We start from the raw sequence: 27,196 nt of genomic DNA on the forward strand, positions 1-27,196 counted from the left end.
ACTGCAATTTTAGTATAAATTTCAATTTAAACTCTATAAGTAGACTTCTATATTTAATATTTTACAAGTCACTTTCGCATTTTTCAAAGTGAGCGAAAGGAAAGTTTCAGAACTTGTGCATAGAAATTATGTAAATAAATGGCAATTAAATCATCATAGTGATTATTTTTGAAAAGAAATATTATAAGTTGCTAATAATATACGTCTGCAAATACCAATTTTACAATAAAATTCTATTAAAACGGTACAATTCAAATTTTAAAAGTCACTTTCGCTCACTTTCGCTCACTTTCGTCAAAAATCTCACTTTCGTATTTTAGGCATACCGGTGTCATTCACTGTTTTTTTTTTTTTTTTTTTTTGTCGTTAACTTATCATTCAAATACGATAGAATTTATTGAACACAGTATAGGTCATATGGCGACGTCCCAGCTTTATTGCTGCAGAAAGACTTCAGTTGCCCTTCTGGGCATTATTTCACCTGAGTAGAACCACCGAAAATAGCACAATATCTTGTCGCGCAGTACAATTAGTTGGACTAAAGAACGGTATGATACGGCACAGTACGGTATTATTTCAGCGGCTGCGACAACAACAACAGCGACAACAACAACAACAACAACTGATTTGCAAAAATCAATTTCTGATTAAAGTATTTCTATCATTTGTCAACCATATATAAAGGTTGTTTGCAGTTATTTATTATATTAATATACAGACGGAGTTAAATGTTAACGCAAAACTTCACATATTATTTAAAATAACTTGTTTAAATATTTCGGATATTTGCCATTTCGGATATCGTAAACAAAACCATATTTTATACATAGGCACTCGGTTCCACAACTTTCTATGATTTTTAATTTATTTTAAAAAAAAATTTTATAATTTGTATATAAAATACTACAAGGTTTCGCAGCCGCCATGTTTTAACGCAACGGAAGTGCATTGACTGCTTTACAATTTTAAGAAATATTACCGGCTCCCCAGTCAAATTTAAAAGAATATTGTCGATGGGGTACCACGGGCAAATAGTCAATAATTGTTGTACCCGTATTAACCTATAGTCTTTTTTCATCGAATCCGGAATTAGTGTTTAATTGGAAATTGTAAACCAGTCAACGCACTTCCGTTGCGTTTAAACATGGTGGCTGCGAAACCTTGTAGTATTATAGAACTGTCGCGATTGATTATAAAGGGATTGACAATACAAACAATTGACTTACCTTCTACGTCTGGATCGTAGCCAAGCTAGGAATTGCCTACTTTTGCTGGTTATATATTATACACAAATATGGAACCCAACTGTCAGACCTAACACACTAGTTCCGGTTGGTCCAGAACCTTCCGTTAACTTCCTTCAACTCCCATAACCAGTATCAAATGGTTGTAAAGTATTTTATATTGTAACAGGACGGACAAACGGACACACAGTGATCCCAATTAACATCCTAGTTATTTACCAAGGGTCATTGAAGATTAAATTGAAAATTCAAATATGAAGAACATACTAGGCATTTCAGAGTTCAATAGTTTCATTGCAAAATAGATTTAAGATAATCTGTTTCTATGCCAAAATATCAAATTGATTTCTTAAAGTATCACGAAATGAAAATATTAGTTAAAAAAATACATCAGAGGGAAAATAGAGAATAATGACCATGTCAGGTGATACTAGGTATACCTTTGGTATCTATAGACAAGGCAATAAAATGACCGAGAATACTGGCTTATTTAGCCACTTCTCTCTGCAATCACACAATTCATAATAAAATGCATGACTAAAAAAATAAATAACAAAAAGAGGAATGGTACAAAATATTGAGAAAACAATATCAAGAATAAATATTTTGCTGTTTAAATGTATTGAAGTGTATTAAGTTAAATTTAGTTAACAACCCTCTATTACATAAAACCTTACATAAGATATATGACTAGCATGAATATCATGAAATAATGCATTAAGTTATGCTTACTGTTACCATAGATGGGAAAAATAGTGCTGGCTGAATGATTTTGAAAAGATACCAAATGTATTGACAATTAATAAATAAGGCTAAGGAAAAATATTCATTGTTAATACATTATTGTGATTATGAGATTCTATCAGTAAAATGTAATGATAGGCATTCCTGCTAATATATATACAAAAATTTTTTTTATTTATTCACGAATTTAAGAAGATTGTGAGCTTTGAATCCTTGTGCCTATGATTTTATACATGTAATATACCGTATTTATCAAGATATGTATTGTATTATCCGCAGAATTTAAAATGAAAGTTTTGAATAGTGAGCCTTTGAAGGATGTGATATTTCACACAAAGTCAGATAGTTCTTTGCAAGTTGTAGAGATCCTTTTTTAGGCACAAAACCATAATTAATTATTTTTCACCCCCTCATGATAAGGGATACAAGGATACAAGGGTTACACAAGGTTACAGTGCATTCTTAACATTGGTGAAAAAGAATTGAACCGTGTCACGACAAAACCAACATAGTGCGTTTGCGACCAGCATGGATCCAGACCAGCCTGCGCATACGCGCAGTCTGATCAGGATCCATGCTGTTCGCTTACCAACTCTATTACAAGTAGAGAAACTGATAGCGAACAGCATGGATCCTAATCAGACTGCGTAGATGCGCAGGCTGGTCTGGATCCATGCTGATCGCAAACGCACTATGTTGGTTTTGTCATGACGCGGCTCAATTGTGTTTGTAGGACATATCTATTTAGGACTGCCGTAGACATTTTTGGTATGGAGCTCCAAACGCCTTTAGTAAAATAAATATTTGATGATTCAGCACATAAACTTATCAAATATATCAATAAAACCAAATATATGCTGTTTTGAAAAAAAATATATTTCTATGTGTGTTATGATATACAAGATAAAAAAATGTTTACTTGTAAATTCCAAACACTACTCTCAAAATCACCTTGTATTTTATTTATGATCTGGATCCATGCTGGTCGCAAACCCATTATGTTGGTTTTGTCATGATGCGTCTCACCTTGTATTTTATTCCATGTTCACTATTTTCACATTATCCTTTAATACATCCATGTAATACATATTATTCTTCATGATCATGGTCAATTTTAAACTTGATCTTCAATGTAAATAACACAGTATGCGAAATAAACATTATAATTATCACTGTTTTATTGTATTTATAAAATCTTTTGACAAAGTCGAATGTGGTTCTCGGCTTTGTCATATTCAAATATGTCGCACTTTGAATGTTAGAACCAGTCTGGTTATAGTCAGAACCATTGAAACAAGGAATTACATGAATTTACAGTGTATATTTATAGAGATCACGAGGGAATTTAAGATATTAATTTGAAATCCAGAGCTACATGTATGACTGGTAATTTGTAATTTCAATATTCTTGATAACTAGTCAAAAGTTTGAGAGTTTATATCATATACCAATCACATTTTTTGGGTTTGTTATTGCAACACAAATTATCAGAATTATTGTAATTGTTTTATTGCAGCATGAAAACTCAGTTGTGAAAAGATGCCTGGCAAGGTCAAGGTAAAGGTTGTTGCAGCACGGGGTCTACCTGTGATGGACAGATCAACAGACCTGACAGATGCTTTTGTGGAGGTGAGATGTTTTGAGCTTTAAAGCAGGCCTCCAGATTCATGCTAAAATTCATTAAAATTTAATTGAATGTGTAATAATCTGAAGTAACAAAAAGGAAGCAATTTACACATTATCAATGGCACCTACAAACCATGTAAATAACCAAAACGTTGTCAAAATATGCATATAGCATTTACTGCATTAGTAACGCAGTAGAAATACTGTTGTAGATAATGAAAAATCACTCATTGCACATAATATGTAAACTATTACTTGAAACTTTTACTTTTCCTTACATCTTAGTACATTTCTCTCAAGTTTGATTTTATTGAAATATTTTGACTCATCTGGAGGCATGTAGCTTTAACTGACGGTCTGATCAATAGGGAAAAAATAGTGTAAATTGGCCGAGAAATTCAGCCTGTATAGTTGCAGAGCAAATTTCAAGGGTCATTGAATTGAATAAGGCTGCACATTTATTATGGGAAAATATGTATATTTATTATTTGAATAGATAGAATAGTTCAGTTGAAACATTGGTATATTAAAGGGAATTATAGAATTTGCAGTTGACTACTTATTTTTTAGTATTTAGTATTTATTTGAATAGAGAATATATTAACTGGCAATGAAGTTTACATTTATTTATTTGAAGTCGAATATTTGAAACCTTCATTACAGATTAAGTTTGGAAGTGAAGTACAGAAGACTGAAGTTTACAAGCGGTCACTGAACCCACAATGGAACTCAGAATGGTTCAAATTTGAAGTAGAGGATGAAGTGCTACAAGATGAGCCCCTTGAATTGAGGTAAAAACGTAAAATTAAAGAGTTGTGGGTCTTGGACAGTAATGTATAGTTATGACACTGAAAATGTGTCCTGTCTTGGTCTTGAACCAAATATATCATCTATAATTTATTTAGTTATTTTTAGAGCTATCAACAATAATTTTTTTCAGATTGAAACTATATTGATGTATTGTAAATATTTATCTGTCAATCAATAATCAGTACACAGTTTAAGATTTGAGGTAATGGTCTTTCACAGTAACTAATAGTTATGACAGTAGGGGATAGTTATGGCACAAGGGCATTTGGAATTTGTATGATAATTTTTTCATATTGTTTATACAGGGTATTGGACCATGATACATACAGTGCCCATGATGCTATTGGCAAGGTTTATATTGACCTTAATCCATTGTTGGTAAAGGAAAGTCCCTCTGTTATAACTGGATGGTTCCCCATCTATGACACCATGCATGGTATGATTTTTACTTACTAATTTGGTATACCCAGGTAGCCAGATAAATTGGCATGCCCAGATAACAAGTAAATTTGGCATACCCAGATAGCCAGATATACATGGCATGCCTGGAATAGTTTGTTAAGTTGATGCACCCAAATGACCAGCTAATTTGGCATGTCCAGATAACAAGTTAATTTGGTATACCCAGTTAGCCAGATAAATTGGCATACCCAGGTGGCCAGATATTTGGCATACCCAGATAGCCAGTTAATTTGATATACCCAAATGACCAGCTACTTTGGCATGTCCAGATAACAAGTTAATTTGGCACACCCAAATAGCTAGTAAAATTGGTATACCTAAATGAGCAGCTAATTTGGCATGCCAAAGTAAAAAATTATTTGGCATGCCCTGAGATATTTTAGTATACCCAGATAATTGGCATATCCAGATGGCCACATGTAGTTAATTTGGCATACCTGGATAGTCAGATTATTTGGCATACCTTGGCATTAAGATGAGTTGATTTTATAAGTCCCCTACCGGTTTACCGGAGGGGACTTTAGGTTTACCCTCCGTCCGTCTGTCCGTCCGTCTGTCTGTCAGTCCGTCAGTCCGTCCGTCCACAAAACTGGATCCCGCGATAACTTGAAAAGTACTGAAAATATTTTTATGAAACTTGATATATGGATAGATGGCAGTATGGAGATTATGCACGTCTTTTTCTTTTCTTCCTATGTTCAAAATTCTGGTTGCTATGGCAACAAATAGGCTGAAAATATGGCAAATTTTACACATAAACTGGATCCAGTGATAACGCAAAAAGTACTGGAAATATTTTTATGAAACTTGATATATGGATAGATGGCAGTATGGAGATTATGCACGTCTTTTTCTTTTCTTCCTATGTTCAAAATTCTGGTTGCTATGGCAACAAATAGGCTGAAAATATGGCAAATTTTACACATAAACTGGATCCAGTGATAACGCAAAAAGTACTGGAAATATTTTTATGAAACTTGATATATGGATAGATGGCAGTATGGAGATTAGGCACGTCTTTTTCTTTTCTTCCTTTGTTGAAAATTCTGGTTGCTATGGCAACAAATAGACTGAAAATATGGCAATTTTTACACATAAACTGGATCCAGTGTTAACGCAAAAAGTAATAGAAATATTTTTATGAAACTTGTAATATGTGTAGATGGCAGTCTGGAGATTATACACGTCTTTTTCTTTTCTTCCTATGTTGAAAATTCTGGTTGCTATGACAACACATAGACTGAAAATCTGTCAGTCCGTCAGTCCGTCCGTCCACAAAACTGGATCCCGCGATAACTTGAAAAGTACTGAAAATATTTTTATGAAACTTGATATATGGATAGATGGCAGTATGGAGATTATGCACGTCTTTTTCTTTTCTTCCTATGTTCAAAATTCTGGTTGCTATGGCAACAAATAGGCTGAAAATATGGCAAATTTTACACATAAACTGGATCCAGTGATAACGCAAAAAGTACTGGAAATATTTTTATGAAACTTGATATATGGATAGATGGCAGTATGGAGGTTATGCACGTCTTTTTTTTTTCTTCCTATGTTGAAAATTCTGGTTGCTATGGCAACAAATAGGCTGAAAATATGGCAAATTTTACACATAAACTGGATCCAGTGATAACGCAAAAAGTACTGGAAATATTTTTATGAAACTTGATATATGGATAGATGGCAGTATGGAGATTATGCACGTCTTTTTCTTTTCTTCCTATGTTGAAAATTCTGGTTGCTATGGCAACAAATAGACTGAAAATATGGCAATTTTTACACATAAACTGGATCCAGTGTTAACGCAAAAAGTAATAGAAATATTTTTATGAAATTTGTAATATGTGTAGATGGCAGTCTGGAGATTATACACGTCTTTTTCTTTTCTTCCTATGTTGAAAATTCTGGTTGCTATGACAACACATAGACTGAAAATATGGCAAATTTTACACATAAACTGAATCCAGTGGTAACTCAAAAAGTACTGGAAATATTTTTATGAAACTTGACATATGGGTAGATGGCAATCTTGAGATTATGCAGGTCTTATCAGTTCCCCCTATTTTGAAAAAATATTGGTTGCCTTGGCAACAAATAGGCTTAAAACATGGCAAATATAACAATATTTGTGACTAGTCAAAAAGAGCTGAAACTTTTTATGAAATTGCATCTTTAATTCCAGAGTTATCTCCTCTTTAAGAATTTTGCTTTTTAAAATGTTATATTTTGGTAACAGGGATGTTTCAAATATTAACTTTAGAGTGTCCTTCAGTTCGTCTGTCTGTCTGTTCATAAAAACTTTTTCCTGTGATCACTTTTAAAGAACATTTCCAACAAATTTACTTAAAATAGAGAAAAATTTACACATTAGTGAATGGCCAATGGCCCTTCAGAATGATGATGGGGTTCTATCCGGTAGGGGACTTATGGATTGCTTGCAATACTATGATAATTGCTTGTTACTTAATATTTTTGATTGTGAAACCTTTTTGAATACTTTTCTCTTCATTTTTGTTAAAAAAAATGTTTATAACCATTTAGTGTGCAAATTTTGATATTCATTGTTGCTGTGTTTTTACATGTTTTTTTGTGGGTTCTTTAAGTTCAGGTAGTTTTTTGTTTCCTAATATTGATAGTTAAATGTATTTGCAGGTATACATGGAGATATAAATAGCTAAATTTATTTGCAGATATACATGGAGATTTAAATAGTTAAATGTATTTGCAGGTATACATGGACATATTTTAAATAGTTAAATGTATTTGCAGGTATACATGGATATATTTTAAATAGTTAAATGTATTTGCAGGTATACAGTACGCTCACCGCGGGTTTTGCTTTTTCCGCGATACCACCGCGGACGATTTTTTTTTATCGCGGACAAACGCGGGGGTTCGTCCGTGATGAGAAGCCTAATTTTCCCGCTATCCCCGGTGTTCAGTTGTTTCCACCGCGGACAAAATTCTGACAACCGTTCTTCATTTATCGATAAAATCAGGCACCCGTTTCCCGCGGGGGAACGCCATGGTCAGTTGGTCAGTATAAATTAACCTCCAAAAATAATAGAGGTTTTATTATTTTTTAACGTCATCTTTTTACACAATGACTTGAAAATTGACCACAATCGTCTCCTTTAATGTTATTATACGTTAAATTATTTGAACGGAATTTGAAATAAAAATAATTACAGCTGTACCTGTTTTTGTTGTTGTTTTTAATATTTTTGTTATAAACGTCCACAAAACTATTCGTCCACATACCAATATTTTTACAACTGAAATCGTCATTTATCACTGTCATCTTTACTTGTTCATTCCTTGTGGTTCTATAAGTAATATTGCTGTTAAACTATATGGGGGCCATAAATATGATACTTAGTAAAAAAAGGACATTTGTGCTGATTTCTCAATGATGACTGACGCTACAGTACATGTCCTGTAAGAGGTCGATGAGTGTGAATACAAGACAGGACATAAATAAAATACATGTACATATATTAATAATAATTAGGCTGCCTTTTACAAATTATAAAATTACATTATTATCCTTGGAATTAATTTCAATGAAAACTTAATATAATAAATACAAGAAAGCAAAGACAATTACGTTCAATTGTATGTACTTAAAACTACATGTTGTCTACAAATACTATTATTCCTATGAACAATAATATCTTAAGATAAAAATAAAATGAAATATTTTTAACTTGAAAATCTGTCGATGGAAGTTCTTAGAAAATAACTGCCATGTGCTTGTTTGCCTTATATACATGTATGTACATGCATACTGTTCATAATAAAATAACAAAAGTATCACGTCAAGTTTAACAAAATTCTGCAAAAAAAATCTATAAAAAATAAAAAAGAACAAGCAAACAACCTACTAAAACAAAAATGAAAATAAACTTCAACAGTTGATACAAACTTCAAAACATATACATTACGCTCACACCTGTAATTAGATAAATCAAGAATATCATTTAATGTATATTTTGGTGAAATAAACGCTTTCTTTTATGTTCCAAATAAAATATAAGACTTTATGATCAACATGCAAATAAACAGAAACAGTAAAACGCATCTGACAATTGAAAGAGACGTCCTATTGCCTGAATAAAATTGTTGAGGGTTACGTTTTCAAAGTTTTTAAATAAGAAACAAAAGCTAGCATATAAATTGTTGTAGTATCTTTTTCATAAATGTCATATGCCGAATTTTTCATTATTTGACTTCAAGTTTCTCACTACCATGAAGTTGCGACGACAATGATTTATCTTGATGTCGAATACATATTATACAATACCCAACACAATAACAAGAAGAAGAACAAGAAAAACACTGCATTTGTACATGTACTTTTATAATTACAACAAAAAAGAAAGAAAACAAACAAATTTTACATATAGTTACATGTATATGTACAGTATAGTTACAGTACATGTACGTACGTATACTGATGTTTAAATACAGTAATTAATTTTTAAAATTTAAGGTTTCCACGGCGTTGACCGGTGTTTGACCGCCGCGTTCCTTCGCAATTGACCACTGCGTTCCGCGGGGGAAACGGTTTCAGCCGCCGATTTATGTCCGCGGTGGTGAAAATTTTCTGTCCGCGGGGTCACGCGGACAATATCTGAGCAAATTTTCGTCCGCGGTAAACCTCATCCGCGGGGTCACGCGGGTTTTGAAAAAGCCGCGCTGAGCGTTACCTGTATGTGTAGATTTAAATAGTTAAATGTATTTGCAGATATACATGGAGATTTAAATAGTTAAATGTATTTGCAGGTATACATGGAGATTTAAATAGTTAAATGTATTTGCAGGTATACATGGATATATTTTAAATAGTTAAATGTATTTGCAGGTATATGTGTAGATTTAAATAGTTAAATGTATTTGCAGGTGTACATGGTGATTTAAATAGCTAAATTTATTTGCAGATATACATGGAGATTTAAATAGTTAAATGTATTTGCAGGTATACATGGAGATTTAAATAGTTAAATGTATTTGCAGGTATACATGGATATATTTTAAATAGTTAAATGTATTTGCAGGTATATGTGTAGATTTAAATAGTTAAATGTATTTGCAGGTATACATGGAGATTTAAATAGTTAAATGTATTTGCAGGTATACATGGAGATTTAAATAGTTAAATGTATTTGCAGGTATACATGGAGATTTAAATAGTTAAATGTATTTGCAGGTATACATGGAGATTTAAATAAATAGTTAAATGTATTTGCAGGTATACATGGAGATTTAAATAGTTAAATGTATTTGCAGGTATATGTGTAGATTTAAATAGTTAAATGTATTTGCAGGTATACATGGTGATTTTTATAGTTAAATGAATTTGCAGGTAGACATTGAGATTTGAATAGTTAAATGTATTTGCAGGTATACATGGAGATTTAAATAGTTAAATGTATTTGCAGGTATACATGGAGATTTGAATAGTTAAATGTATTTGCAGGTATACGTGGAGATTTAAATAGTTAAATGTATTTGCAGGTATACGTGGAGATTTAAATGTCCTGGTGAAGATAGACTTGTTCAGTGATTTTAATAAGTTCAGACAGTCGTCCTGTGGAATACAGTTCTTCTGTAGTAAGTGAATATAGTTTATATTGCTTGACTTACTTTACATAGTAAAATTATTTCTATAAAGACAACTTCTGATACATATCATAATTATGTATCATATCTCAAGGTCACAATTAGATATAATATCACAAAATCATTTTTATGAATCGTGTATCAAGATTAAGATTATATATCATATCACAAGATCATAATTAAAGCAGCATGCCTACAGATTCATGCTAATTTTTGTGAAAATCTTGAAAATGTTTTTAAAAGTAAAATATTGTGAAGTGATTTACAAAGAAAGTAATTTACATATTGATAATGGCATTTACAATCCGCATAAATTACCAAAAAATGTCAAAATATGCAAAATAAGTCATTCAACACACAAAAAATGTATACTATAGCTTTAATCAAATATTAGTACATTTTTCTTGAAATATTTTGCTTATCTAGAGGCATGCAGCTTTAATATATCATCAGTCTCCCGACCACGGTTATTTATCGTATCTCAAGATACATTCAATTATATAATCTCCAGAAATTTCTAGACTACATAGAACTGATATGTCTTCTTAGGGAGCACAGATTTTATACACTTGACTTTCAGTTCTTTGTAAGACATGTTTATCATAGTAAATTGGCACTTAAAAATTTTTTTTTCTTCTGCTTTAACATAAAATGATTATAAAGTGGCAGCTTTGCCGAGTGGATAACATGTCACACTAGTAATCTAATGGTTGCTAACCGCATGGGTTCAAACGGGGCTGAATTGTTTCCTTGAGCAAGAAACTTTACACTTATTGCTCAATACTGGTTGGTTAAAGTGTATATTACTGAATCGAACTAAAATAAATCTGTATAAACCAAATGATTTATGCTTAATTATAAACAAAATAGAACTTGTACTGAATTCACTGGTTAACAGTTATTGTCCAAAAAAAGCTGTTGTGAAATGGCCTTTAATCCAAACAAATAGAGAAGAAAATGAATTTTTTCAAATGCTAATATTTAGAAGACTTTGCTTTTGTTGTGTTCTTTGACTTTTAAAGAAAAGGAGTTTTTCATACCATATCTTCTTCAGCTGCTGAGGTACCTTCTGGTTACCGGCTACAGTATGTACATGGCTTTGTTGAGGAACTAGTGGTAAATGACGATCCCGAGTACCAGTGGATTGACAAAATTAGGACACCAAGATCCTCAAATGAGGCCAGACAAAGGCTGTTCTCAAAAATGTCAGGTAGACTTTTTATGTTTTTTCTTGCTGTTTTTATTTGTAACAAGGTTTTCAGATGGAAATTGATTTGTAAATGTTGGCAAGCCGGTTTAAACAATTTTTTCTTTGCACAACTCCTATATTTGAGACGCGCAATGACAAAACCGTGACAAACCATGATATAACCAACATAGTGTGTTTGCAACAAGCATGGATCCAGACCAGCCTGCGCATACGCCCAGTCTGATCGGGATCCATACTATTCGCTACCAGTTTCTCTACTTGTAATAGGGTTTGTAGGCGAACAGCATGGATCCTAATCAGACTGCATAAATGTGATGACTGGTCTGAATACATATTGGTCGCAAACGCACTATGTTGGTTTTGTCTTGGCGCAACTCAATTTCTATTTGTGTTTCAATAGAAATTTCACTGAACTATTGTCACCCTACTCGCATGTTGTAGAGAAATCATTGGTAGGACTGTGTACAGTACGCTCAGCGCGGCTTTTTCAAAACCCGCGTGACCCCGCTCAGATATTGTCCGCGTGACCCCGCGGACAGAAAATTTTCACCACCGCGGATATAAATCGGCGGCTGAAACCGTTTCCCCCACAGAACGCAGTGGTAAATTGCGGAGGAACGCGGCGGTCAAACACCGGTCAACGCGGTGGAAACCTTAAATTTTAAAATTTATTACTGTATTTAAACATCAGTACACGTACGTACATGTACTGTAACATGTACTGTACATATACATGTAACTATATGTAAAATTTGTTTGTTTTCTTTCTTTTTTGTTGTAATAAATGTACATGTACAAATGCAGTGTTTTTCTTGTTCTTCTTCTTGTTATTGTGTTGGGTAATGTATAATATGTATTCGACATCAAGATAAATCATTGTCGTCGCAACTTCATGGTAGTGAGAAACTTGAAGTCAAGTAATGAAAAATTCGGCATATGACATTTATGAAAAAGATACTACAACAATTTATATGCCAGCTTTTGTTTCTTATTTAAAAACTTTGAAAACGTAACCCTCAACAATTTTATTCAGGCAATATTCCAGGACGTCTCTTTCAATTGTCAGATGCGTTTTACTGTTACTGTTTATTTGCATGTTGATCATATAGTCTTATATTTTATTTGGAACATTAAAAGAAAGCGTTTATTTCACCAAAATATACATTAAATGATATTCTTGATTTATCTAATTACAGGTGTGAGCATAATGTATATGTTTTGAAGTTTGTATCAACTGTTTATTTTCATTTTTGTTTTAGTAGTTTGTTTGCTTGTTCTTTTTTATTTTTTTATAAATTTTTTTTGCAGAATTTTGTTAAACTTGTATTCACACTCATCGACCTCTTACAGGACATGTACTGTAGCGTCAGTCATCATTGAGAAATCAGCACAAATGTCCTTTTTTTACTAAGTATCATTTTTATGGCTCCCATACAGTTTAACAGCAATAATACTTATAGAACCACAAGGAATGAACAAGCAAAGATGACAGTGATAAATGACGATTTCAGTTGTAAAAATATTGGTATGTGGACGAATAGTTTTGTGGAAGTTTATAACAAAAATATTAAAAACAACAACAAAAACAGGTACAGCTGTAATTATTTTTATTTTAAATTCTGTTCAAATAATTTAACGTATAATAACATTTAAGGAGACGATTGTGGTCAATTTTCAAGTCATTGTGTAAAGAAGATGACATTAAAAAATAATAAAACGTCTATTATTTTTGGAGGTTAATTTATACTGACCAACTGACCATGGCGTTCCCCCGCGGGAAACGGGTGACTGATTTTATCGATAAATGAAGAACGGTCGTCAGAATTTTGTCCGCGTTGGAAACAACTGAACACCGGGGATCGCGGGGAAATTAGGCTTCTCATCGCGGACGAACCCCCGCTTTTGTCCGCGATAAAAAAAATCGTCCGCGGTGGTATAGGGGAAAAAGCAAAACCCGCGGTGAGCGTACTGTATTTGTGACTATACATTTCACTACCACTTGTTTGTTACATGAAGAAGAGCATTTGAATTTTGACAAAAAATTTTGTCTTTAATATAATTTGTGATGTATTTAAACTTTTTATTGTAAACAACAAAAACAAATTGAACTACTAGAGATGAAACTTACAATAACATTTTAATATTGGAGATAATGACTGAGTAAGCTAGGAGTATTAAATTGAAAATTTTAATTTTAGAATTAATCTTGTATAATGTGGGCATACAAGCAATAAAGTATTGTTCAGCTAGTATATGGAATGTCAGTGGTTATATGCACACCTTAAAATATATAAGAAGGGTCTTCCTCTGCCACTCTAAGCTGGAAAGTCGCCATATGACTTCTACTATATTGATGTGACATAATACAAGAAGAAAATAAAAAACCCAAAGACCAGCCAATAAACAATAGATATTTATATTTCTGTTGTATCAAAGTGACTTTTATCTATACTCTGGTTGATGATAGAAATACAAAAGAAAATCTAAATGAGCTGCATCATTACAAAACCAACATAATGTGTTTGCGACCAGAATGGATCCAGACCAGCTTGTGCATTCGCGCAGTCTGATCAGGATCCATGCTGTTCGCTATCAGTTTCTCTACTTGCTATAGTGTTTGTATCCTGATCAGACTGCGCGGATGCGCAGGCTGGTCTGGATCCATGCTGGTCGTAAACCCATTATGTTGGTTTTGTCGTGACGTGGCTCAAATGTGTGTAATAGATTTATTATTATAATCGTAAATAAAGGTTCCATATTATAGAATGTAAAATACATTGTATTCATATTAATGTTTTATGTTAATCATTTTTAGGGCAGCTTGCCAGAAAGATTGGCCTTAAGGTACTTGAAATGGGAGGCAGTGCTGTAATTGGGTAAGTTTTGGAAAAGACAGGGAGAAGTAGAAGGTTCTCACGGCTTTGCATGGACGGTAGCTTGCACTTTCTTGTACCTTCTATGAACAGTTAATCTGAGTCTTCAACCTTTTCCATTTTGCTGTTTTTGATGTTCTTTAGGGTTTCTGTATATATGTACTCTATAACTTAGCAGTTAAGGTCGCTGAGTATAACTTGGTTGTTACCACTTTATACTTTGTATTTACCTCTTTATGTCAGAGGTTTGAGTCTTTAAAAAAAAGCTTTCCTGGTAGTTGACGGAAGATTGGTGGTTTTACCAAAGTTCCCCTTTGAGATTATGCCAACAAGAAAGCTTTCTCAGTAGTACCGATGTTGGTTGATATTCTGAGGTGCAACTTATTATGACCAACTTTTGGGAATATGGCAATGTTTTAAATAAGTTGTGGAATGTATACCCACTTATGTTGAGTATAAAATTTAATACACTGTCTGACAACTTTGTCAGGGAATCATTGCTGTGGCTTTGTAATCTAGGACATTTTTTGGTGATCTATAGGTCAAGTTGGTTAGAATCCCATACACAGCAGGTTCATAAAAGATACATGGGTGTACTCTAATCAGTGATTTATATAATTGGTGTGATTTAAGATCAAACTGGAAAAGAAAATAATTAATGAAATTTCACATTATTTGTAACAGGTAAATATATATATCTAGTCAGTATTCTTTAAGAACATATGATATACACCCTCGTACCACTAAATATGTAGAATGGCATTGAATTTTAAGTTTAATTTTCAGTTTTTAGCTTGTCTTTTAGAAGTATAGGGAGAGCTATTGTACTTAACCAGAAGTTGGCATCACATTTTAATTAAGATTTTTCGTGCAAGTTTATATCTCCGAAACTACTGAAGGGAATGGATTGAAACTTCACCCACTTGTTCTCTGTAATTTGACATGAATAGCTCAATTTCCGTAACTCTGATTTGCTTTTTTGCATGATTATCCCCATAAATTCTACATTATCCAGGCTCTTATTTTACTTTCAAGCACTGAGAATAGTCAAGCACAGTGCGCTTCTGACAGCTCTTGTTTAAACCAATATATATTTTAATTCTGAATGTACAGGATGTTCCAGAAAAAAAATAAAACTAAATAAAAAATAAAAAGTTCTGAAACACGCTGTATTTCAATGCAAAATTTAAGTCCGAGCATTCAGTCTTAAATTATCCTCATTTGTAATGAGGCCAGTTCATCTGATTAGTTGTTTATCTAAGTTACTGTTATTTTAGTTACAAGCAGTGCTTTGATCTGGAAGGCGAGTCAGGTATTGTGATCAGAGGTATTGGTACAGCTGTGACCTTGGCCAAGCTGCGCGATCCTCAGGTGTCGCCACTTGGGGCATCACCTTTGAAAGAGTAAGTATTTTCCTTCCTTTTTTACCACCCCACCTTTTTTTCCTTTTCAAATAAAGATTAGAGTAAGGGCATTCTACAGATAATTGTTGGTTTGCTTTTAATTTTATTTCTAAGAAAAATCTCAAATAAAAAATCTCACTGGATTTTAACCTAAAAAAAAAATATTTTGCTATTTACGAAATGTGGAGTATTCTATGCTTAATGAAAAATATGAGCTTTGTAGCTTTGTAAAAGGCGAACCAACATTTGTCAAAGAATGCCTATATATAAAATATTTGGGGGGAAAAAGCCATGATTTGTAAGCACTCTTCATCGTAGACATGTTGATGGGCTCTTGTTGGATTTTAGGGTGAATCAGTCATGTAAATCTTTTAATAATTATGGGTCCGGCTCTTTTTAGAGAACAGGTTTATATATATGAAATTTTCGATATAATTTTTCGAACAAAATTTGATTTCTCTATATTATTGCACATGTTATAAAATACACTCCATTGTGTCATTGATGTCTGCTTGATAATAAAAAATGTTCAACACTGTTTTCTTTTAAGCTCACCTGACCACGAAGTGGTCAAGGTGAGGTATAGTGATGGGGCTATGTTCGTTGTCGTGCGTCGTCAACAATTGGGTTGTTAACAGTCTAGCAGTCACAGTTTTGATTGGATCATCATCAAACTTTGTCAGAATGTTTGTCTCAATGAAATACAGATCTAGTTCGAAGATGGGTCATCTTGGGTCAAAAACTAGGTCACAGGAGCTAAAAATAGAAAAATCTTGTTAACACTCTAGTGGCTGCAGTTTTGATACAAATATTCTGGAAATTTGGCAGAAAGGTTGTTTTGATAATTTCTAGGTCAAGTTTGAAGATTTGTCATCTCTGGTCAAAAACTAGGTCACAGGGGCTAAAAATAGAAAAAGCTTGTTAACAGTCTAATGGCTGCAGTTTGATCCAAATATTCTGGAAATTTATCAGGAAAGTTGTTTTGATGATTTCTAGTTCAAGTTCAAAGATGGGTCATCTCGGGTCAAAAACTAGGTCACAGGGGCTAAAAATAGAAAAAGCTTGTTAACACTCTAGTGGCTGCAGTTTTGATCCAAATTTCCTGGAAATTTGTCAGCAAGGTTGTTTTGATGATTTCTAGGTCAAAGTTTGAATATGGGTCATCTCTGGTCAAAAACTAGGTCACAGGGGCTAAAATTAGAAAAATATTGTGGTTCGAGTCCCGGCTATGGCGTGCCAATTTTTCGTGCGAGTTGCGAGGTCTTATGTATGCCCCACATTAAATATAAACCCCACAAGTATGGTCTTAAATAGACCGATGCCCCGTAAATGGAGGAATGTAACTGTATATATATATCATATAAGGTTTAAAATTGTTGTGTAAAAATAGAGAGAATCTTTTGATAATTTCTTTGAAGAAGCACACAAAAAATTAGGTTGATGTGTTATGAATTGTCTGACAAGTGAATAGATAATGACAATACTGTCATAACTTAGTTTTAAAGTGAATTGAGTTCCACTTATGTCACATTGTCTGGAAAACACATTTTCTAAGTTTTATTGTAGTTAATAACAGACTGCTTTTCTTATGCAAGAAAAAAGAAGTAATTATATTTACATCAATTTTCTGTGGTATATAAACATGATGTTTAAACAAACTGCTCCTCTAGATTAGATGTACATGTATCAAAATGAACTAAGAAAGTTTTAGGCTCTTGAGTGATACATTTATATCAAAATGTTAAATTGGATTTATATAATATGTGTGGGGTCTTTAGAGATATTTCAAAGTGATATCAAAAGGGACTTGTTTGTATAAAGGCTCTACAGATTTATATCAGGAAGTTGAATATTTATCAAAATGATAAAAAATGGAATTGGTGTCTGTGTTTGATGTAAAAAATATATCAAAAGGCTATTAAATGGGTCTTGTTTCTGTGTATGATGTAATAATATATCAAAAGGATATTAAATGGGTCTTGTTTCTGTGTATGATATAATATTATATCAAAAGGATATTAAATGGGACTTGTGTCTATGCATGATGTAATAATATATCAAAAGGCTATTAAATGGGACTTGTTTCTGTGTATGATGTAATAATATATCAAAAGGATATTAAATGGGTCTTGTTTCTGTGTATGATGTAATAATATATCAAAAGGATATTAAATGGGACTTGTGTCTATGTATGATGTAATAATATATCAAAAGGCTATTAAATGGGACTTGTTTCTGTGTATGATGTAATAATATATCAAAAGGCTATTAAATGGGACTTGTTTCTGTGTATGATGTAATAATATATCAAAAGGATATTAAATGGGACTTGTGTCTGTGTATGATGTAATAATATATCAAAAGGATATTAAATGGGACTTGTGTCTATGTATGATGTAAAGATATATCAAAAGGATATCAAGATATATGTGATATGAGTGTTAGAGGATGAAATCAAAATTTGGATATTAAAGAAGGAAAGATGAATGTGGATCAAGCTGGGACAAGAAATCAATGTTTGAGTTGTGAAACTGATATGTATTAGGATATATCTATGTTGTATATCCATGAAATAAAAGAAATCTATGACAAAGTCATATTTGATTATGAATTTAGTATGACATAAAAAAAGTTGACGTTTGAATATCAGTGTTAGTACTAAGGGATGTTAGTATATATAAGCTGAGATATCTAGGATAATGGACACTTGTTTTGGTTCAGGGCAAATCTTTAATGTCATTAGAAATATAAATGATATTAACACATTGAAATAAGATGGATATCATTATAAGAATAATATCTGTATAGTATGAAAATAGTATCAATGGACAGAGGGAAGTTATTGTGAATATAGATATAGAATGTAATAAAAGATATCAAAAGATATCAAATGTTGAGTGTTAAAATGAATTCTAGAACTAGAATAAGATATTTACATTCAATGAGTAGTGGAATTCTTCCTCTATCGCAGCATAACACACATGTATGTTTAATAGATTCGCCCTTTCACTAATAATTTAGTGGAATATACTTGCCCAGATTTAAATTTGGAAGTATCTAATATTATGTTACAAATAAAACGGCTGACACTCGATTTAACGATTTTTACAACATCGGTGGCTTTGATGATTTCTCAGTATGTGCAAAATTATTAGCTGAATAGCACATTTTCTGACAAGCATGTGTCAGGGTATTCGGCACATGTGACAATTTCTAGTTATTACAAAAGTTTGTTGAGTTAAAATTTGTTTAGGGTTTGCATTCAATGGTTGAGACATAAGAATTGCAGCCACCCTTTATTATTGCGTGATAATGTAAGAGGCGATTAAATGAATTCAATAACTTGAGTATATGCATCTCTTAGCTCAGCACGCACACCAAACTTTTTTTTTTTTAAAAAGACATAGACCTTCTCAAGTGAAAGTCTCAGAAAAAGCCTAAAAAGAATTCTTAGAAATGTTTTAGGCAGTAAGAGGTCTATACAGTTTTATTTTTTTATTTCATACTTTATGACAGTATAAGATTATAAATATCATGTCACATATTAGTTGCTAATTTGTATGAAAGTATAACTGAAAGACCCTCAAATGTGTAGTGAAAAGTTAAAAACTTGGTTACATTCACTTTGATTGTGTTATTTGAAACTAAAAAGTTACAGAAAGAATGATGACAGGCATAATTTTAACATCCGAGTTAGTTTGATACAAACACGCAGTATAATTATGATCATTAAAAACTTATTTGTAACACTGTCACTGTTTTTGACCTCTTATTATTGGCTAGCCAATAAGCCAGAAAGGAGCTTACATATATGTATGATTGCTACATTGTTTCTTGGCCTTAGTTGAAGAGAAAGCAGGTAGTAATTTAATGCTTGTTGAGGTCTGTTTTCTTGTTCCATGCATTGTCCTAGAATGTTTAGAGCTGTTTCTCTATGTGTAAGGTTTTCATCAGTTACTATGGTTCTTATAAGTTTACCAAGTGCTTGTTGTTGATCTTGATATCTGTTAAGATGACTATACATTTTATATCGTAGAAAGTACAGGAAAGGTAGAGAGTCAACAACAACCCAGTCCATCCAAAAGTCACACCTACCTCTGTGTATCATATCATCTTTTGTAGATCTGAACATTTCATATTGGAGTTCATGAGGAACGCATTTGATCTCTTCCTGTATGTATCTGACACAGAATGCTGTAATATGTTTTATACAATCCAAACTTTGTTCACCACATATCCTCTCGAATTCTGCTGTTACTGCTGGTGGAGGTTTATCCCAGCAGTCACAAATAGGTACAACAGGATAAGAGTCATATTGTTGTTCAGTGTGTCTCAATATAAGTTCAGCTTTCTCCATATATCCTGTACTATAAAGCACTGAAGCCAATTTGAGTCTGCTAGATGATATATCTGAGTGTAAACCAGCTGATAACCAAACCAATGCTTGAGGTGACACTTGATTATTTTCACCAATGCTGGATGATGCTAGGATAGATCCATATGTGGTAAAAAGAAAAGGTGCTAGAAACTTGAATGCAGCCTCTTCTAATCTATTAGCATTAACATTGAAAGTAACTAGTTTACCTATACAATGCTTCATTGTTCTAATGTTTTTATTTTGTAAATGTTCTAAAACAACCTTATGATATACGCTTGTAATGCGTGCTATGTTTAAATATTCTGAGGTTATAAATTGTTCATTCATTGCAATAGAAGATAGATAATGATATGCTCCATTTGGTACCATATTCAGTTTAACTTGCAGTCTATGACCAAGATCATCAATATCAATTGTAAGTAACTTTTGTCTGTCATTCTGTAAAAAATCACTGATTTTTTTTAAAAGTTCTTTTTTTTTCCAGCTGTAAATTGCCCTGCCATCAAATTATTTTCTCTGTTAATGAAATGTGAACAACGGTCATTCTGTACACAGCTATGTAATTCTAATAAGCAGTATGTTAAGCATATAAATAAATTGTTCTCTGTCCATATACTTGACTCTGTATTTTCTATACAGTGTAATAGAACTGTTTTACACATGAAACTTGATATATTGATTTCATTCTGGGGATTAAGGAAGGATTTAAGAATCATTTTCAATAATACATAGCACCTTATTTGTGTTATATTTAGGTTTAACATAAGAAACCTCTCTGCCAGTGATGTAGATATTCTCCATTCCAGATCAGGATATTCACTGACCTTACTTCCAGTTGCAACAACAAAACACCCAGTACTAGCTGCATATCTTCTCATGTCTTGTGTTGGCCATCTGCCAATACCTTGTCTATCTAACAAACCTGATGCTGATTGATGCAAAGATTTACAGGGTAAAGCTGGCACAGTGTCTTTATCAGAGAATCCAGGTTGTCCTGGTTCAGCAAGTGATGGTCCATGACCTACAGCACCCTGAATGACACCATTAAAGATTGTATTTTTTAACAATATTTTTCCACTTCTATCAGTTTTATGGTTTTCATTAGGAATGACAGTGACAGGAAGAGGTACATCATCTCGGAGCCTTTGTAAGAAACAATAACCATGGGTAGTGTTCTCATCCTGTATCATGAGAAAGTTTACCTTGCCATGTTCCCACTCTGACCAGTCTTGTATTATATTGTAATCATGACAACAGACTAGTATATCAACGTCTGAATGAAGTCCTGTAGTAGTTGTCCCTTCACTCTGACTCCCTAGATAATATCCAGTTATGTTTCTATCAGTTAACCTGTTAGTTATATTATACATAGTCTCTAGCAGCATCATATGTCTTCTATTTCTCATCACTATTCTTTTATTGACACCAATGTCATCTAAAACCTCTGATAACATCAATGATAGGGTTTCTCTGTACTCATGTTCTTGAAACATTCTGTAATATATTAGTAAAAGGAAAAATGTTGAAGTCACTCACTAAATTTATTTTGTCACATACTTTTATTTGTTGCTTATTTGCCCTAGATGTCCTAGAACAGAAAGGAAAAGCAAGTATTGATATTATGAAATTTTCAGGTAGATATCAATTAAACAATAATGATAATAATAATATTAATGATAATAAAAATAATGATATTGTATAGATTTGTTCCTTTATCTACATGTATTTCCCTGGGAGATGCTTTGGTAGTTTAGCGCGGAGGAAGGTAGTCTAATACTGATGTAACTCTTCAGGAACGATGGTTAGGAAACTACCCGCCTCTATGACTGAAATACTGTTGGAAAAAGGCGTAAAATGATACAAACAAACAAACATGTATTCGTTTTGTTATTCTCCGAACTTTAATTTATTATTTGAATCAGGTTTTGTTATACGGTTTTATTTTCTGAATATTTATGCCCCCACTTCGAAGAAGAGGGGGTATATTGCTTTGCACTTGTCGGTCCGTCGGTCCGTAGACCAAATGGTTTCCGAGTGATAACTAAAGAACGCTTAGGTCTAGGAACTTCAAACTTGGTTTGGTGATTGGTCATGACCAGTAGATGACCCCTATTGATTTTGGGGTCAAGGGGTCAAAGGTCAAGGTCACATTGATCTTGTATGTTAAAACGGTTTCCGATCAATAACTAAAGAACGCTTAGGCCTAGGAACTTCAAACTTGATAAGGTGATTGGTCATGACCAGCAGATGACCCCTATTGATTTTGGGGTCAAGGGGTCAAAGGTCAAGGTCACATTGACCTTGTAGGTAAAAACGGTTTCCGATCAATAACTAAAGAACGCTGAGGCCTAGGAACTTCAAACTTGATATGGTGATTGGTCATGACCAGCAGATGACCCCTATTGATTTTGGGGTCAAGGGGTCAAAGGTCAAGGTCACATTGACCTTGTAGGTAAAAACGGTTTCCGATCAATAACTAAAGGACCCTTAGGCCTAGGAACTTCAAACTTGGTATGGTGATTGGTCATGACCAGCAGATGACCCCTATTGATTTTGGGGTCAAGGGGTCAAAGGTCATATTGACCTTGTAGGTAAAAACGGTTTCCGATCAATAACTAAAGAACGCTTAGGCCTAGGAACTTCAAACTTGGTATGGTGATTGGTCATGACCAGTAGATGACGCCTATTGATTTTGGGGTCAAAGGTCAAGGTCACATTGACCTTGTATGTTAAAACGGTTTCCGACCAATAACTAAAGAACGCTTAGGCCTAGGAACTTCAAACTTGATATGGTTATTGGTCATGACCAGCAGATGACCCCTATTGATCAAGGGGTCAAAGGTCTAGGTCACATTGACCTTGTAGGGTCAAGGTCACATTGACCTTGTAGGTAAAACGGTTTCCGATCAATAACTAAAGAACCCTTAGGCCTAGGAACTTCAACCTTGGTATGGTGATTGGTCATGACCAGCAGATGACCCCTATTGATTTTGGGGTCAAAGGTCAAGGTCATATTGACCTTGTAGGTAAAAACAGTTTCTGATCAATAACTAAAGAAAGCTTAGGCCTAGGAACTTCAATCTTTGTATGATGATTAGTCATGACAAGCAGATGACTCCTATTGATTTAGGGGTCAAAGGTCAAGGTCACAATCGATTTTGTAGGTAAAAACGGTTTCCGATCAATAACTAAAGAACGCTTAGGCCTAGGAATTTCAAACTTGGTATGATGATTGGTCATGACCAGCAGATGACCCCTATTGATTTAGTTTAAACATATTTTATTTCAAACATTTTCACACAAACATTTATTACATACAATCATTAGTTACATAATAAACAATGCTGAAAAAGGATTAGATCCGAAAGCATACAATGCTTATAGAGGTCTTTTCCTAACATATAATTCATTACTGTAAATTCGGCGGTAAATTACATGTTCGAAATAGGATATCATGAAACATTTTATTGATGATAAATGAAGAAAGACGAGGACGGCAAAAGTGTCTATTCAGAGCTAAAAGTAAAAAAAATAAATAGTTGAAATAAGTTTGATAGGAAATCATGCTATAATATTTTTTTTAAATCAACATGAAATGCTCATACTGTGACCTAGTGAAATGACACACAAAAACATATTGAGATTGATGGTCAGAAAAAGATAAGATTGATTCAGTAAAAATGGTGCAAATACATTATATTATGGAAAAGATATTATTATAGAATCTATTCGGTATGTCAACGGAGTGAGCAGAGTTTGCAAAGGACTATGGAAAACGTTTGCTATCTCGGATATATATTTGAACTGCCTGGAATATACTGGTGTTTATGACGTCACTTAAGTTGTTATCACCTCTCAGTAATATGGGGAGAGTAACATAACAATAAGCCGATAAAGTGTGAAAGAGGATATTTCGGATATTATTGTATTGTTGACATTCAAAGAAAAAGTGGTAATTTGTTTCTGGAAGACCACATTGACACAGTGGTGAATTTGTAATATTTTTTCTGAATAAGTGATAGTTGAGAGGACTACACTCAGTTCGTAGGCGTGCATGGTATATTTGCCATTTTCTGATACCTGTATAAAAATATTTTGGACATTTTGATAGGTCACTATTCAGAAGACTCTTAAAGGATGATAGTGAAGGTGCATTTTGTAATTCAGCAGAGAGGTCGTTCCAGTCTCTTAGAGCAGAAGGAAGAAAAGCATTATAATACAGAGAAGTTCTTGTTCATATACCGTTAAAATCGTTTGAGTTGCGAAGATTGTATCTTGATGTCTCACCTACTGAAGGGGGAACAAGAGATGAAAGGTAGTTTGGGGAGAGTCCATTTTTCATTTTGTAAAGAAGTATGAGTTTGTGTTTCCTTCGTCGAGACTCTAAAGATTCCCAAGGAACTTTTCGTTTGAGCTCATGCAAAGAAACAAGTTTACTGGCACCAGAGACAATTCGAGAAGCTTCGTATTGGATTTTATCAAGTTCATTTTTTTCATATTGAGTGCAATTTATAAAGACAGTATCAGCGTATTCTAAAATAGGTCTGATGTATGACAGATAGAGAATTTCTAAAGATCTACGATCAAGTTGAAATTTAAGTCTACGCATAATATGTAAACGTTTCCAAGCTCTTTCCTTAATGTAGTTAATATGAGTATGCCAAGAACCATTATCAGAAAAATGTAAACCAAGGTGTTTGTGAGAAGTAACTGCAGATATTATTTCGTTTTGCATAGAAAGATGTGGATGAAAAGGTTTAGATGTTTTACGTGTGATTGTCATGGTTTCAGATTTAGAAGGATTGAACTGGACCAGCCATTTATCAGCCCATAAAGAAATTTTGTTTATATCACTTTGAAGAGTCTCAGCTGCATGTATTGGATGATCGACGATTAAATAAAGGCTGGTATCATCAGCGAAAAGATTTACACAAGACCTTAGATCTACAACAATATCATTCATATAAACTAAAAAAAGAAGTGGACCCAAAATCGAACCTTGATGGACACCTGCTTTGATAGAAGACCAATCAGATTTAGCACCAGGAAGAACCACAGATTGACGTCTATTTGACAGATAGTTTGAAAACCAATCAAGAAGAGGTCCTTGAATACCAGCTCCTTGTAACTTAAGCAGGAGACCTTTGTGCCACACTTTATCGAAAGCCTTGCTTATGTCGAAGAACACAACTCGTATCTCTAGACCGTCATCAAGTGCTTTACAAAAAGAATTGTAAAGAAAAGTTAGTTGATTCACAGTTGAATCACCGGGTTTGAAACCAGATTGAAGGGGAGATATAAAGTCATTTTCATGAAGAAAGTTAAAGATATATTTAAACAAAATACGTTCAAAGACCTTTTCCATACAACAAAGAAGTGATATAGGACGATAGTTGTTTGGCAGAGAAGGGTCACCTTTCTTAAAAATTGGACAAACATTAGCATCTTTCCAAGATTGTGGGACTTTGCAGCAGCGAAGTGAATGGTTGAACAGGGAGCAAAGTGGATATTTAATTACGGAAGCTGTTTCACACAATATCCGATTGCTTATTTCATCAGGCCCTGGCGCTTTATTAATATTTAGAGTATTGATAGCATCCTCAACTTCTTGAGGTGTAACCGTGATTGAAGTGAGTGTGCGAACAGGCTGTACGTAGAAATCTTCTGGAGTTTCTTTATTAGAACAAGAGCCATGTCAACATGGCCATCCCCCGCCAAATGTGTTTGCTCATTGGAAGAATGTATATGTAGTAAAACAGAATAATTCTATTTTAAGAGGTCTTTTGGTAATGAAAACTGATGGCTATAGTGATTACAGATTTGAAACCTATGTGAATACTGATGAATGAAAATAACAAAGGGCAATAACTGAAAAATAATGCAGGGTAGGTTATCATTCTTGTGTGCTGCATCCCTCCTCAGTAAAATCTATCCACCTATGAAGTTTCAAGTTGATACCTCAAATACTTTTTGAGAAAAAAATTGAATTGAAAAATTAAGTATGAAAAATAACAAAGGGCAATTACTCAAAAATTATAAAAGGTAAAGTTATCATTCTTGTGCAGTGCACACCTCCTGAGTGAGATCTATGCACCTATGAAGTTTCATTTTGATATCTCAAAGGCTTTTTGAGTTATGCTCTGGACAAAAATTAATTTTGAAAAATAACAAAGGGCAATAACTCAAAAACAATGCAGGGTAGAGTTATCATTCTTAAGCACTGCACTCCTCCTCAATGAGATCCATCCACCTTTGAAGTTTCAAGTTGATACTTCAAATACTTTTTGAGATAAGCTCTGGACAAAATAGCATGAAAAAACAAAGGGCAATAACTCAAAAATTGTATAGGGAAGAGTTATCATTCTTGCGCACAACATTCCTCCTCAATAAGATCTATCCACCTATGACATTTCATGTTGATATCTCAAACACTTTTTGAGTTATGCTCCACTCAGGTGAAAAATTAGGTATGAAAAATAACAAAGGGTAATAACTCAAAAATTATGAAAGGTAGAGTTATCATTCATGTGCACTGCACACCTCCTGAGTGAGATCTATGCACCTATGAAGTTTCATGTTAATATCTCACAGGCTTTTGGAGTTATGCTCTGGACAAAAATCAATTTTGAAGAATAACAAAGGGCAATAACTCAAAAATCATGCAAGGTAGAGTTATCATTCTTGTGCACTGCACTCCTCCTCAATGAGGTCTATCCACATATAACATTCCTCCTCAATAAGATCTATCCACCTATGACATTTCATGTTGAAATCTCAAACACTTTTTGAGTAATGCTCCACTCAGGTGAAAAATTAGGTAT

The 27,196-nt window shown here is 33.4% G+C and overlaps 1 protein-coding gene across 2 annotated transcripts in view; it reads left to right on the plus strand.

Moving 5' to 3' along the window:
• Positions 1-577: 577 nt before the first annotated feature.
• Positions 578-27,196, plus strand: part of LOC132729038 (C2 domain-containing protein 5-like) — a 59,341-nt gene continuing 32,722 nt past the window's right edge. Inside the window, exons 1-8 of one of the 2 annotated variants that reach the window (XM_060714779.1) lie at positions 578-684; positions 3,505-3,617; positions 4,278-4,405; positions 4,730-4,860; positions 10,407-10,502; positions 11,566-11,721; positions 14,537-14,597; positions 15,872-15,997. In XM_060714779.1, the coding sequence (XP_060570762.1) occupies positions 3,528-3,617; positions 4,278-4,405; positions 4,730-4,860; positions 10,407-10,502; positions 11,566-11,721; positions 14,537-14,597; positions 15,872-15,997 (788 nt within the window). In that variant the 5' untranslated portion in view covers positions 578-684; positions 3,505-3,527. The remainder of the gene's footprint in view (positions 685-3,504; positions 3,618-4,277; positions 4,406-4,729; positions 4,861-10,406; positions 10,503-11,565; positions 11,722-14,536; positions 14,598-15,871; positions 15,998-27,196) is intronic. The other variant, XM_060714786.1, reaches the window with a different exon arrangement.

Source organism: Ruditapes philippinarum, unplaced genomic scaffold, assembly GCF_026571515.1.
Source record: "Ruditapes philippinarum isolate M1 unplaced genomic scaffold, ASM2657151v2 ctg4035_1_1_1_1, whole genome shotgun sequence".
NCBI lineage: Eukaryota > Metazoa > Mollusca > Bivalvia > Venerida > Veneridae > Ruditapes > Ruditapes philippinarum.